General features: G+C 44.5%; 2 protein-coding genes across 2 annotated transcripts; both read right to left on the bottom strand.

The window, feature by feature from the left end:
- Nucleotides 1–5,879: 5,879 nt before the first annotated feature.
- LOC138357835 (mucin-22-like) lies at nt 5,880–6,746 on the bottom strand. Its single transcript, XM_069315011.1, has one exon. It carries the CDS (start codon nt 6,744–6,746, stop codon nt 5,880–5,882), a length of 867 nt encoding a protein of 288 aa, XP_069171112.1.
- A 260-nt stretch (nt 6,747–7,006) lies between these two features.
- Nucleotides 7,007–11,139, bottom strand: LOC138357834 (uncharacterized). Its single transcript, XM_069315010.1, has 3 exons — nt 10,751–11,139; nt 7,659–7,903; nt 7,007–7,599 (listed from the first exon to the last, which is right to left on the bottom strand). The coding sequence occupies exons 1-3, from the start codon at nt 11,137–11,139 to the stop codon at nt 7,007–7,009; spliced, it is 1,227 nt and encodes a 408-aa protein (XP_069171111.1).
- Nucleotides 11,140–13,711: the final 2,572 nt, after the last annotated feature.

Here is a 13,711-nt window from a genome sequence, read left to right as displayed (position 1 = left end):
TGCCGATCTGCTGGTCTTCTTGCCAAAGGTGGAAATGGCAGCGTTGAACACAGCGTCTCTGAAGTGCTCCCATCTTTTACAGGCAGTGACCCCAGCTGGGCCAGGGAGAGCTTCCTCGAGCACGCGTGCAAAATCTTCCACCTTGTCCTGGTTGCGGGTCTTGGTGGTGTCGATGCGAGGTCTGCCCACCTTTTTCGAGTGATGAATCTTCTTTGGTTGCATCTTGACCCTGCTACATACCAGGGAGTGGTCGGTGTCACAGACAGCACTCTGGTAGCTACGCGTAATCTTGACGCTGGGTAGACTTGCACGCCTGGTAAGAATCAGGTCAAGCTGGTGCCAGTGCTTGGATCTAGGGTGTCTCCAAGATACTCGGTGTTGAGGCTTTGTGCCGAAGAACGTGTTGGTGACACAAAGACCATGAAGGCAGCAGAGTTCTAGCAGACGTTGCCCGTTCTCATTCATCCTCCCTATGCCGAATTGACCCAGACCAGTGGGCCAAATGTTGTGCTCGGCACCCACTCTGGCGTTAAAGTCGCCGAGAATGAACAGTGGCTCCTTTACAGGGATTCTCGCTATGACTCTGTGAGGTCATCGTAGAATTTTTCCTAATTGCCTCTGCTGGAGAAGTCAGGGTTGGTGCATATGCACTAATTACATTGACTGGTCCTGTTTGGAAGTGCAGTTGCAGAGACAGAATTCGTTTGGTTTCCCCCATCGGTGGCATAATGTGTCCCAACAGTGCATTCCTGACGGCAAATCCCACACCATGTTCTCTGGTCTCATCTGGATGTTTTCCTTGCCAGAAGAAAGAGAAGGTCCTCTCTCTCACAGATCCTGATCCTGGGAGCCTGGTTTCTTGGAGAGCAACAATATCCATCTGCAGCTTGCTCAGCTCCCTATCGATGGGGATAGTGTGACGTCTGTTATATGATTTGATGTTGGTATCATATCCATGAAAAATTCATTTGGGTTATTAATCTTAAGTGTGTTTAGTGGCTCGCTGAAAAAGGAGTCGTACTACTCCCTCAGTATCTCGCTCATTTCTTTGTTGTCATCGGTGAAAGTTCCATCTCCCTTTCACAGGGGGCCCGATACTAGATGTGTTTTTTTTTTATCTTGATTTTGCATAGGAGAAAAAATATTTCGGATTTCTCTCTATTTCACTAATTGCCTTTTGCTCTCTTTGCCTCTCCTAGGTTTTGTATGATTCTTGTAGCTTGAGTTCAATTGTTTCTTTTTCTCTACCTAACCTTCTTCGCCGTTTTTGAGATAGGGTGCGACTCTCAAGTTGTTCCGCGATTCGTTTTCTTCGCCTATAGAGGGAACAGCGTTCCCGTTCCAATTTGCATCTCTTCTTCTCTTTTCTTAGGGGTATGCGGTTTGAACATATTTCTAGTGCTACTGAGCTTATTTTTTTCCAGGCACTGGTTCAGGTTTGCAGGTATCAGCTATAGTCATGGTAGAGTATATCAGGGGTAGTCATGGAAGAGTATAGCAGATATATCAGGAATAGATATGGTAGAGTATATTAGGTATATACATCACGTATAGACATGGTAGAGTATATCAGGGGAAGACATGGTAGAGTATATCAGTTGGTAGACATAGAGGTAACAATACCCTAGCAGTGAACTATACTAATTTCAAGAGTATTACACACAAATTAGAGGATTCGTGCGTTCTTGTGTCTTGAGAGGTTATCTTGAGATGATTTTGTACACAAGGCTGACAATGGAGACAGGACAGGACCCCCTTCCCCTGGGCTACACTGTGTATAACGGCGTAACACTCAGACTTAACTTTATTTACGTTCTCTTCAATAAAAATATATATTGTAGAGATAAACAGAAGAGGAAGATATCAATCACCAAGTGCTCATCTTATTAATGTTAATTAGAACCTGCGAGTGTATGAAAAATATAGATAGCAATTAGAATAATCATGTAAAGTAAATTAATTGTTGAGTAAAGCAGTAGAGACAACATGATAAAGTTGACTATCATGCTGAATGAAGATGTTACCTCAAGAGCATTTTAACAAACAATGGGTTAGAGCCGGAAACACGAAGCCATTGTCATACTCAATGTGTGGAGATCTGTGATAAATGGGTTCATCTGCCTGTGGGTGGTTGAGGTCAGGGTTGTGCAGCATCGTCCACAGGATCTCCTGCATCCACGTCGTCCCGGGCTTGGGCATCGTCATCACCACCACGTCGCTCGACCTGAACTGGATAAAGGTAAACCGGATAAAGGTAAACTGGGTGAAAGGAAATCGGGTAAAGAAAACTTCCCAGTTGACCAGACCACACACTAAAAGGTGAAGGGACGACGACGTTTCGGTCCGTCCTGAACCATTCTCAAGTCTGTTGTGAAGAGGGAGTTGACGCAGGCAATAAAATAATGAAGAGAGATGTGAGGAGCAAGGCAGGAACGAACAGTAAGGTGTAGTAGAGGGGATAGTAGTAGGAATAAGAACTGCAGAAGGCCCATTGGCCCATACGAGGCAGCTCCTATTATAACCACCCAATGAGAAGGGGATAGTAATAGGAATAAGAAGAGGATGGGATAGCAAGGGAACGTAAGAAAAAAATGAACAGAAAAAAAAGAGAGAAGAGAGAAAGAAAAGGAAAGAGAAAGAAAAGATAAATGGAGGGGTAAGCTTATGTTAGGTCACGTTTGTTAGAAAGATTAGAGCATTTGAGTATATACTGTGAAAGGGAAAAGTCAACAGCAACAAAGCCAGGACTCAAGTTCATGTTGGGTACGTTGTGTATTAGAGCCGATTTAACAAGACGGCGACTGTGTAGAGTAGAGGCAGGAAAGATTATTTTGGAGGAAGATCAATCAATAGGATGATTAGAATCCCTCACATGACAGAAGAGAGCATTGTTAGTGTCTGCAGACCTAACACTTCTCTTGTGTTCTTTAAGTCTGTCATTAAGTGTACGGCCAGTTTCGCCAAAGTATTGGAGAGGACAAGAAGAACAGGAAATAGACTAGACACCAGCAGCATTAGTAGCAGGAGGAGCAGTGTGAGCTAGATTGCTACGAAGTGTGTTAGTTTGTCGAAAGGCGAGCTTTATGTCAAGAGGAATTAGTAAAAGTTTTGAGTTCAGATATGAAGGGAAGGCAAAGTACAGTGCTACTAGTGTTGGAAGCAGGTTTAGGATGAAAGAAATTTCGTTTAGCTTGAGAGTAGGCACAGTTGATGAAATGCAAAGGGTAACCAAGGCGAGAGAAGGATTTGTAGATAAAGGCAATTTCAGAATCAAGAAACTGAGGGTCGCTGATGCGTAGAGTGTGGAGGAAGAGAGACGAGGACACTTTTCTTAACAGAAGGAGGATGGTAGGAAAAGAAGTGAATGTACATGCCACTATGCATGGGTTTGCGGTAGACAGAAAAAGAGAACCCGGACACAGAGCTGTGAACGTGAACGTCAAGAAAAGGATGGAGGGAATTCGATTCCCATTCAACTTTGTAATGTATAGAAGGAGCCAGATTGTTAAGAGAGGCGAGGAAAGGCTGGAAAAGACTAAGGTCATGAGGCCATAAAGCACAAATGTCATCAACATAGCCAGAGAGAGGGACGAGTATCAATAGAAGGAAGAAGAACAGTTTCGAAGTATTCCATGTAGAAATTAGTAAGAACAGGGGAGAGAGGGGAACCCATAGCGACACCGAAAGTTTGAGTGTAATATTTACCGTTGAAAGAGAAAGAGTTAGAGTGCACACAGAGTCTAATGAGTTCGTGAAAAACGTCAGTAGGAAGCGGGAGAGGAAGAAGGCCCTCAGACGCCTTCTGTCTAAGGAAAGAGAGAACGTCATCGAGCGGAACATTAGTGAACAGAGAGTCGACATCAAGACTAAGCATCTTACAAGAGGGTTGCATGCGCAGTCTTTCTATGAAGTCCTGAGAGTGACGAAGGTGGGCAGGGGAAAAAGTGCCAAGGTAAGGTGTCAGGGTTTTAGCGAGCCAGGAGGCAAGAGGATAGCTGACAGAGCCCCGTGAAGAAATGATAGGACGAAGAGGAACACCAGGTTTATGAGTCTTAGGAAGACCATAGAAATAAGGAAGAGAAGGGCAGATGACACGGAGACGTTTAATGAGATCAAAGTCAGGAGGACAAAGATTAGAAAGCTGTCTTAGTTTGCGGTTAAAGGAAGTTTTGAGGTGATCCAAAGAGTTAGAAGTCAAAGGAGCATAAGTGCGTGAGTCAGAGAGCAAAACATCTGCTTTTCGGAGGTAGTCCTGACGGTCAAGGACAACCACAGAATTGCCTTTGTCGGAAGGAAGGATAAGAATAGAGTTGTTAGATTTCAGGGAGTCAAGGGCAAGTTGGAAGCGACGAGGATGGTAGTGATTTTTAGAAAACAAGCTGTCAAGAACGGGGATTTGGGCCCCTCTAAAGGCAGACAAGTCCGAAAGAGTACTAGAGTTAGAATTGACAAACCTGTCAAAGGAACTAATGAGGTCAATGCCACAGCGTGGGCCAGGGGAAGTAGCAAAAGAAAGACCAAGGCCAAGAAGTTCTTGCTGGTGCTTAGAAAGAGGGTAGGATGAAAGATTGGTAACACAGTCAGAGAGAGAGTATTTAGCCCAAGGACTGCTGGAGATCAAGCGTTGAAGTTTGTTGTGTAGTGTGGATGAGTGGCGGGAAGAGGAGACGTGAGTAGTGTCAAATGCAATTGGAAAAATGATATTGCATAGATCACTGGGAAGAGAAGAGGATAGAAAGCGTTGATGTTGACGAACAGCTAGAAAAGCCTCATCAACTTGAAAGGAGGTGGCATGAATAAGTTCTTGAAGAAGAAGGCGGGCATGTTCAGGGAAAGGAGATCCCGAAGTGTTGAACCGGAGAAAGTGAAATAAAGAAGGAGGGAGAAACTTGCTCAGCAAGATAGTCTCTAAGAAACCTGAGCTGGTTCTTTCGACGCTTGGCGGCAAGAAGGGAAGATTCAGAGGCGCGAAAAGGCTGTTTAATTAAAGGAAGGTAGAGCATCGAAGAAATTAAACAGAGTAGGACGCTTACGTGTGGTATCCATATGCAGGCGATGAGTCACAATAACGTGGCTAAAGTATGTTGACCAGACCACACACTAGAAGGAGAAGGGACGACGACGTTTCGGTCCGTCCTGGACCATTCTCAAGTCGATTGTGATGAGGAATTGATTGATTGATGAAGATTAAGCCACCCAAAAGGTGGCACGGGCATAAATAGCCCGTGGGTGGTGGCTCTTTTGAGCCATTACCAGTATCAAGAGCTGATACGGAAGATCTGTGGAGGTGCGACTGCATCCTGCGTGACGGGAGATGTCTCCCCCATGATTAAATGTTCGAGAGATGAGGAAATAGATGCAGGCAATAAATAGGCACGAGAGAGGTGAGAAGCAAGGTAAGGTGTAGTAGTAGGTATAAGAACTGCAGAGGGCCTATTGGCCCATACGAGGCAGCTCCTATTATAACCACCGAACGAGAAGGAGATAGTAATAGGAATAAGAAGAGGGTAGTAAGGGAACGTAAGAGAAAACAATGAACAGAAAAAAAGAGAGAAGAGAGAAAGAAAAGGAAAGAGAAATGTCAAGACTCACAAACCTTGAAACCCACTTCGGGAAATCAACAGCCGAACCCACACCCACATACAGACTGGCTAAACGACTCAACGGGTTGCTGACTCCTTACATACCTTGTGCTTTCAGCCTGAAGTCTCCCAAGGAATTTGTTGACCTACTGCGGGGTGCGCAGACCACAAGGATAAGAGCCTCGTTGGATGTAGAGTCCCTATTTGATTCTAAAAGCAGCACTTACTGTTTCATCATGACCAGCAGCAGCACCGACTGTTTCCTCACCAGCAGCAGCAGCAGCACCGTGTGTTTAATCACCAACAGCAGCTGCACTGGGTGTTACCACCACCAGCAACTGCACCAGGTGTTTCATCATCACCAGCAGCAGCATCGGTTGCTTCATCAACAGCAGCAGCAACACAGACTGTTTCATCACCAGCAGCAGTAGCACTGGGTGTTTCATCACCATAAGCAGCAGCACCGGGTGTTTTATCACCAACAGCATCAGCACCGACTGTTTCATCACCAGCAGGCGCAGCACCGACTGTTTCATCACCAGCAGCAGCAGCACCGACTGTTTCATCACCACCACCAGCAACACCGACTGTTTCATCACCACCAGCAGCAGCAACACCGACTGTTTCATCAACAGCAGCAGCAACACCGACTGTTTCATCAACAGCAGCAGCTGCACCGGACGTTTCATCACCAGTATCAGCAGCACCACTGGGAGTTTCATCACCAACAGCAGCAGCAGCAGCAGCACCAAGTGTTTCATCACCACCAGCAGCGCAATCGACTGTTTCATCACCACAAGCAGCAGCACCGACTGTTTCATTAATAACAGCAGTTGAACTGACTGTTTCATCACCACCAGCAGCAGCACTGGGTGTTTCAACACCACCACCACCAGCACCGGTTATTTCATCAACAGTAGCAGCAGCACCGACTGTTTCATCACCACCATCAGCAGCAGCAGCAGCAGCACTGACTGTTTCTTCACCAGCAGGCGAAGCACCGGGTGTACTATCCCAAGCAGCAGCAGCACCGGGTGTACTATCCCAAGCAGCAGCAGTACCGGGTGTTTCACCACTACCAGCAGCAGCACCGGGTGTTTCATCACCAAGCAGCAGCAGCACCGGGTGTATTATCCCAAGCAGCAGCAGCACCGGGTGTTTCATCACCAAGCAGCAGCAGCACCGGGTGTATTATCCCAAGCAGCAGCAGCACCGGGTGTTTCATCACCAAGCAGCAGCAGCACCAGGTGTTTCATCACCAAGCAGCAGCAGCACCGGGTGTATTATCCCAAGCAGCAGCAGTACCGGGGTGTTTAACCACTACCAGCTGCAGCACCGGGTGTTTCATCACCAGCAGCACCAGCACCGGGTGTTTCACCACTATCAGCAGCAGCACCGGGTGTATTATCGCAAGCACCAGCAGCTCAACGTGTTTCATTACCAGCAGCAGCACCGACTGTTTCCTCGCCAGCAGCAGAAGCGCCCTGAGTTTCATCACCAACACCAGCTGCACATGATGTTTCATCAACAGTAACAGCTGCACCGGGCGTTTCATCAACAACAACAGCAGCCCCGACTGTTTCATCATCACCAGCAGGAGCACCGACTGTTTCCTCACCAGCAACAGCAGCAACTGCACCGGGTGTTTTATCACCACCAGCACAAGTTGTTTCATCAACAGCAGTAGTAACACCGACTGTTTCCTCACCAGCAGCAGCACTGGGTGTTTCATCACCATAAGCAGCAGCACCGGATGTTTTATCACCAGCAGCAGCAGCACCGACTGTTTCCTCCCCATCAGCAGCAGCACCAACTGTTTCATCACCAGCAGCAGCTGCACAGGGTGTTTCATCACCAGCAGCAGTAGCACCTGGTGTTTCATCACCAGCAGCAGTAGCAGCAGCACCGGGAGTTTCATCACCAGCAGCAGGAGCACCGACTATTTCATCAACAGCAGCAGCAGTACTGACTGTTTCGTCGTCAACAGCAGCAGAACCGACTTTTTCATATACAGCAACTGCAGTAAGACTGTTTCATCATAACCAGCAGCAGAAGCAGTACCGGGATTTTCATTACCAACAGAAGCAGCCCCGACTGTTTCATCACCACCAGCAGCAGCACCGGGTGTTTCATCACCACCAGCAGCAGCCCCGACTGTTTCATCACCACCAGCAGCAGCCCCGACTGTTTCATCACCACCAGCAGCATCACCGGGTGTTTCATCACCAGCAGGAGAGTCACCGACTGTTTCATCAACAGCAGCAGCATCACCGGATGTTTCATTAACAGCATCAGCAGCAGCATCTGGTGTGGAAACCGACCTGTGAGATTTATATTTATTTAATTTATATGAATTTATATAGAATTTATATATACGTTAATTTATATATTTCGATAGCAATTTGTATGATGTTTAGCGGACTGTATTTCTGCAATAATCTACCAAATCGATCCTTACACATTAGGAGGGGGTTTATATTAAATTTTTATATATGCAGCCACTCAAAAAACTGTATTAAACTATTTATATTAGTTAATAAAATTGGAGTTGCCTTTTCTTATTGTATGGTAGGCTTAGTCCACCAGGTATAACTAGGATGTAGACACCAAATTATCCTCGTGAGAGGCTAGCTTCCAGCACCCAAGTAACTGATGTACCAAGATTAATTCTTCCTTCATCTTCTTGTTCCTGTTACAGGGCACTAGCTGTAAAGCTGGAATCCTAATACATGACAGCTGTATCAGAGAAAACATTTATATATTATTAGATAAGGACCAAGGCCTAATTACCTGCATTTAGTGGCTCATTCGCGTCCTAACCGGGTTGTCCTATATCTACTTAACATTAACTGACCAGAAATGATTAGATAAACGGGTTTGGGTACGACACTTCCCTTGTTTATGTTGACTGCGTGTTGATGATGATAGAGCTCTAATTTGATCTCCATATCATTTCGTCCAAGAGAACTATAGGAACTGAATTTGCTCCTGCTACTATGGTCTTAAATCATGGCTGACCTCCTCACCACTGACGCCATGGCTCTCATTGTTCAGATGTCAATAAGTGATAGAAGGGTCACATTTACTCTATTGTGATACTAGTAGTTAAGTTAATTCAAATAAGACGTTTTTATGATGTAATAAGTCCAAAGACTACTGTATTTAAGAATAATTCCCAACAGAATAGCTGGTGAATTTATAGTACTATGTGGCAGTGATATCCCGTTTTCTATTGACGGAAAATTCCACTACAAGCTACATTTTCTATGGGTTAACTTGTGTATACAACGACAGCAGCAATGTTATCTGCCTACTGTATTGAATATAATTAAATAGCGTTGGGTTTTCCGACATAATTCCCCGGGGGGCTGCTCATGGGTCTTAGTCCTATTTTGAACAGACGAACACTGATACTCCTCCTTCGGATTATTAGATTAATTTGATGTTAGTAGTCACACATTTGTGCGTCTGTTCATACAGAACGGATGTCCCGTACTAGAGTTGCAGGGGTTAGAAGTCTAATGGGATTTCATTTTCCTGTTAACTCTTGAAAAGCTAAAATTATAGCCTAAATACATATTATTTAACCCAGAAGACTGAATGTGATCAAGTACTACAGTCAAGTATGATTCAAGGACTGCAGTGAGATCAGTGACATTAGATATAACTTGAAGCTTGTTTCAGGTCACTGATATATAAACACTGAGGCCCATGGAATTCATCTTGATTAAATAATAAATGTATCAAAATCAGTCGTCAGATTTATTGGGGTATAATTTAGTTAATTCAGAGGACTGAATAGTCCATCATTAAAGTCAAGTATGGTTCTGAGACTGCAGTGGGTTCAGTGACATTGGTCGCAGTGACTTGTAGCTGTTTAGGCTACTGTTCACTGATTTGCCACTGAGGCCTTATGAACTCATCTTCAGCTTTAAGTGATGATATTAATATCAACCTCTGTTGTTATAGTCAGCAGTAATCTCCTTAGTATAATGCTACTGGAGTAATATAATCAGCTGACAAATTTAGATTTCTGCTGGTATTGTTTATCTGCAGGTATAGGTCTCCTCAGGCTTAATACTGGGTCAGAGAGTAATTTGCCTCCTGCAGAATTTAGCATGGTTATGCCCTGATATTTAGTAGGGCTACCAATGAATCGATGGTAGTAGTCTGTACCTACAAGGATACCGAAGTCGGTGAGGTGATCAGACTTAATATTATCTGCCAAACGTACCTGCCTAAACGTACTGATGGTTGTACCAACTGGTAGACTTGAGGTCCTGTATCTGTTAGAAACCCTGAGATGTTGATTGTCGTCTGGGCTACAGGCCTTAATTGTAGTTCATCTGCCAACCTTTTAGTGACATATGTTCTCTGGAACCCTTGGTAAAACAACCCACGGGTATGGACCTTGGCCCTCTTATTCTGGATGGTAATTTGGGCAATAGGCAAAGTCGCATTCCTTTTGGACTCTGCCGCTTGGACACTGATTTTCTGTCGCACCTTGCAAAACTGTACTGTGGTGGGAATGCTATCTTCCACCTTGGGTCTTGAATACATTAATTTCGTATGTTTGCACAGTGCTGCATGGTGTTTACCTCCTCTACACCTGTGACAGGTGTTGAATTGGGTCTCACAATAGTCTATGTTGTGTGTCTTGAGACACCTTGAACATCTCCCTAATTCCTGGAGTCGCTTACTACGAGTGTCTCTGTCCGGATAATTAGCAAAACAGAATGTTGAATGTTTCTTTTTGCAGAACATACATGTCCCCCAGCCTACTGCACGCTTGGAAGTTACCGGTTTGGGGGAACTAGTAACAGTAGGCTTTGAGGAATCTGCTGCATTACCTGATTTTCTCCAACTTGGTGTGAAAGTATTTGGCTGATGTTTATTTGGGGTAGTTGTTTTTACCCTTTAATTGACTATTATTTTCTATTTCCGAAGGCTCGCAAGAGGCTTTAACTTACTCATTCGCACGTCGTTTGTTTATGATGGAATGCAAACCTTCAGTGATGTCCTGTACCGTCAGGAAGGTGTTATGTAGATGTGTGTATAATTCATCTGGTATATTGCTGGACAATTTTCGTTGAAAGACTACATTGGTCATCCATTCACTAGTGGTTATGTCAACCTTAAGACTGAATGTTCTTAGTAGTGACTCGAACTTCATGCTGAAGGATTGTAATGAGTCAGTAGTCTGATCAGGTTGAGGTAAGTCCAGCAATTGCAGTACTAATTGTATGACAGTTTTCTCATTGCCAGCATTATCCCTAGGAAGCTGGACTGGGAAATTAGTGTTGTCGCTATTTTCATTTACATTTTCTACTACTGGTTCAACTTCACCATTAATTTCAGTTAGGAGGCATGTTAGCTTAGTAGCCTCCGGTATTGGTTTTTCAGAATCCACAGAGACTATGGATATATTGCCTGAGAACTGTTTAATTTCTGGTGGTATAATATTGGGTGATGCTGTAGTGGGTGAGGCTTTATCCTCGTTGATTAAAGGATCTAATCTGGCTTGATATTTATTCTCAAAAAGAGTTAGATCATCCATAATAGTATCTAATTTATTTGATGTACTGGCTGTACATCAAATCAACTATTTCAATTATTGATGCTGTAGTGGGTGAGGCTTTATCCTAGTTGATTAAAGGATCTAATCTGGCTTGATATTTATTCTCAAAAAGAGTTAGATCATCCATAATAGTATCTAATTTATTTGATGTACTGGCTGTACATCAAATCAACTATTTCAATTATTGATGCTGTAGTGGGTGAGGCTTTATCCTAGTTGATTAAAGGATCTAATCTGGCTTGATATTTATTCTCAAAAAGAGCCAGAACATCCATAATATTCTCTACTTTATTTGATGTACTGGTAGTACATCAGAATCAATTATTCTACGCAAGTGCTCCAACCTGGCTTGAGTTTCTTCTTCATATTGTGCTAGGTCAGACAGGAATGGTTCTACGTCTTCAACTACTATGTCGTCGTCGTCGTGGACTTGATTTTGGTAAGATTTCCTATTTGCTTTCAATATATGCAATTGGGTTTGAATCTGTAATAGTGGTATTTTCAACCGACAATAATTAATTACAGGTTCATATAACATCTGTTCATATTATCACTGATATATCACTGATCTGTTAAAGTGCATCATAAGATACTTAGCTTAGCTTAGCGTCAACTGTCAAGAGATCTTGATAGTTTCCTCCTGTGAGTACCTTGATACTTTCCTCCCGTGAGTACCTTGATACTTTCCTCCCGTGAGTACCTTGATACTTTCCTCCCGTGAGTACCTTGATACTTTCCTCCCGTGAGTACCTCGATACTTTCTTCCTGTGAGTACCCTGATACTTTCCTCCCGTGAGTACCTTGATACTTTCCTCCTGTGAGGACCTTGATACTTTCCTCCCGTGAGTACCTCGATACTTTCTTCCTGTGAGTACCCTGATACTTTCCTCCCGTGAGTACCTTGATACTTTCCTCCTGTGAGGACCTTGATACTTTCCTCCCGTGAGTACCTCGATACTTTCCTCCTGTGAGGACCTTGATACTTTCCTCCCGTGAGTACCTCGATACTTTCCTCCTGTGAGGACCTTGATACTTTCCTCCCGTGAGTACCTTGATAGTTTCCTCCCGTGAGTACCTCGATACTTTCTTCCTGTGAGTACCCTGATATTTTCCTCCCGTGAGTACCTTGATACTTTCCTCCCCGTGAGTACCTCGATACTTTCCTCCTGTGAGTACCCTGATACTTTCCTCCCGTGAGTACCTTGATACTTTCCTCCCGTGAGTACCTTGATAGTTTCCTCCCGTGAGTACCTCGATACTTTCTTCCTGTGAGTACCCTGATACTTTCCTCCCGTGAGTACCTTGATACTTTCCTCCTGTGAGGACCTTGATACTTTCCTCCCGTGAGTACCTCGATACTTTCCTCCTGTGAGGACCTTGATACTTTCCTCCCGTGAATACCTCGATACTTTCCTCCTATGAGGACCTTGATACTTTCCTCCCGTGAGTACCTTGATAGTTTCCTCCCGTGAGTACCTCGATACTTTCCTCCTGTGAGTACCCTGATACTTTCCTCCCGTGAGTACCTTGATACTTTCCTCCCCGTGAGTACCTCGATACTTTCCTCCTGTGAGTACCCTGATACTTTCCTCCCGTGAGTACCTTGATACTTTCCTCCCCGTGAGTACCTCGATACTTTCCTCCTGTGAGTACCCTGATACTTTCCTCCCGTGAGTACCTCGATACTTTCCTCCCGATAGTGCCTTGTTGAGAAATTACCCCAATGAGCGCCAGGTTTGAACTTTGCCACTATGAGTGCCAGATTAGTATTATGTATGCATGAATGCCTGGTTTGGTACTTTGCTCCATTGAGTGCCTGGTGAGTTCTTTGCCCCCATGAGTGTTTGGTTGGTACTTTGTCCCCGTGAGTGCCTGGTTTGTACTTTGTTCCTGTGAGTGCCTGGTTGGTACTTTGGCCCCGTGAGTGCCTGGTTTGTACTTTGTTCCTGTGAGTGCCTGGTTGGTACTTTGGCCCCGTGAGTGCCTGGTTGGTACTTTGTCCCCGTGAGTGCCTGGTTGGTACTTTGTTCCTGTGAGTGCCTGGTTGGTACTTTGTTCCTGTGAGTGCCTGGTTGGTACTTTGTTCCTGTGAGTGCCTGGTTGGTACTTTGTTCCTGTGAGTTCCTGGTTGGTACTTTGTTCCTGTGAGTGCCTGGTTGGTACTTTGTTCCTGTGAGTTCCTGGTTGGTACTTTGTTCCTGTGAGTGCCTGGTTGGTACTTTGTTCCTGTGAGTTCCTGGTTGGTACTTTGTTCCTGTGAGTGCCTGGTTGGTACTTTGTTCCTGTGAGTGCCTGGTTGGTACTTTGTTCCTGTGAGTTCCTGGTTGGTACTTTGTTCCTGTGAGTTCCTGGTTGGTACTTTGTTCCTGTGAGTGCCTGGTTGGTACTTTGTTCCTGTGAGTTTCTAGTTAGTACTTGGTTCCAGTGTCATTGTGAGATTACAGTCTACGGGGGATGGCACTAATACAAGTGGCCTCAGTCAGAAAGGACTGCATTGACAACAACACGTTCAGCTTATAATATAATAATATAAATAATATAAAACACATAA

Source organism: Procambarus clarkii, chromosome 80 (genome assembly GCF_040958095.1).
Source record: "Procambarus clarkii isolate CNS0578487 chromosome 80, FALCON_Pclarkii_2.0, whole genome shotgun sequence".
Classification (NCBI taxonomy): domain Eukaryota; kingdom Metazoa; phylum Arthropoda; class Malacostraca; order Decapoda; family Cambaridae; genus Procambarus; species Procambarus clarkii.
This window is presented reverse-complemented; position numbering and strand designations above follow the sequence as displayed.